This window comes from Austrofundulus limnaeus, unplaced genomic scaffold (genome assembly GCF_001266775.1).
Source record: "Austrofundulus limnaeus strain Quisiro unplaced genomic scaffold, Austrofundulus_limnaeus-1.0 Scaffold332, whole genome shotgun sequence".
NCBI classification, from domain to species: Eukaryota; Metazoa; Chordata; class Actinopteri; order Cyprinodontiformes; family Rivulidae; genus Austrofundulus; species Austrofundulus limnaeus.
Genome location: NW_013952734.1, coordinates 92,971 through 94,091, shown reverse-complemented (window position 1 = coordinate 94,091; position 1,121 = coordinate 92,971). Strand labels below are relative to the sequence as shown.

The 1,121-nt window shown below is 36.0% G+C and overlaps 1 protein-coding gene across 1 annotated transcript in view; it reads right to left on the bottom strand.

The window, feature by feature from the left end:
• Positions 1-883, bottom strand: part of LOC106527560 (cell wall protein DAN4) — an 8,300-nt gene extending 7,417 nt beyond the window's left edge. Inside the window, exon 1 of the mRNA XM_014022483.1 lies at positions 812-883. Within this exon, the coding sequence (XP_013877937.1) occupies positions 812-883 (72 nt within the window). The remainder of the gene's footprint in view (positions 1-811) is intronic.
• Positions 884-1,121: the final 238 nt, after the last annotated feature.

Below are 1,121 nucleotides of genomic sequence, written 5' to 3'. Positions count from 1 at the left end.
AACAAACAAACAAACAAACAAACAAACAAACAAACAAACAAAATAAATAAATAAATAAAAAAGACCAGAACTTTTCCACAGTTCTGTAGCATTAATTATATTATACATTAATTATGTATAATATTTGGGTTTTTTCTATCACTAAAAGATTTATTTAATAAAACAAAGAGCTGGATTTAAAATTAAAACTAGCACAATATATTCTACCTGTTTGGGTCTAAATGGTAAAAATAAGGTTGTTGTGAGAACAACCCAATCCCATGGGATTATCTTGTTACACACCTTGCTTGTAATGTTTGTACATCAGGACCTCCTTGTTAGAAAACTGTGTCAGCCGATAGGTGAGTTCCTGTTTCCTCCTCAGATTGTCATTTTCAGGAAGCGAGACTCAGTTCTGCACATTATTGAAAGGTGAGTTATAATGAACAAAAGAAGAATTGCCCAAGGCTGGAGAGGGGGCCTTGTTTTTGTTTGCTGGTAAGACTCAGGGCCACAAACAGACAGCTGAGAGAAACGCAGTTCTGAAGAATAAAGGCTCTTAGTAGAGGAATCACACGGTTTTCTGTAAAATTGTTCAGGTTACCAGTTTTCCATTATGTTTTCTTACAAACTCCTTATTTAAAAGTACAAATAAGTACAGATTTTACCTGCATTTTTATATTTCTGTGAGTCACAACATTAAACATTGTTTAAACCATTTGAAATCTTCCAAATGAACAAAGAAACATCAACTTTACAGCTTCTGAACTCTGAGCCGTCCTGAAGAAGAACCTTCCAGGTGAGCAGAGGAAGAGTGTTCAGGTGTTCTTACCTTCTGAAGGACGATGAGGAATATGAAGGCTGATGGTAGATGTGTCTGTGTGAGCTGGATGCTGCTTTTCATCCTTTTATTGCCTCCCTGCAGAGGAAGAGGAGGAGTCCACTGTGGAGACATCTCAGGTGAAGGTGTGATTCATGGGACACACAAGAAAAAAATGGAACAAAGTATCAAGTTGTGTCCTGAACTGAATGAAAACTAGTTGAAGGTGTGGCACTTAACCCATTTAATACTGAAGTTTTTGCAGACAAGAAAATATTTAAACCAGACAGTATTGGTAAAATAACATTTCACAAAGATGTTT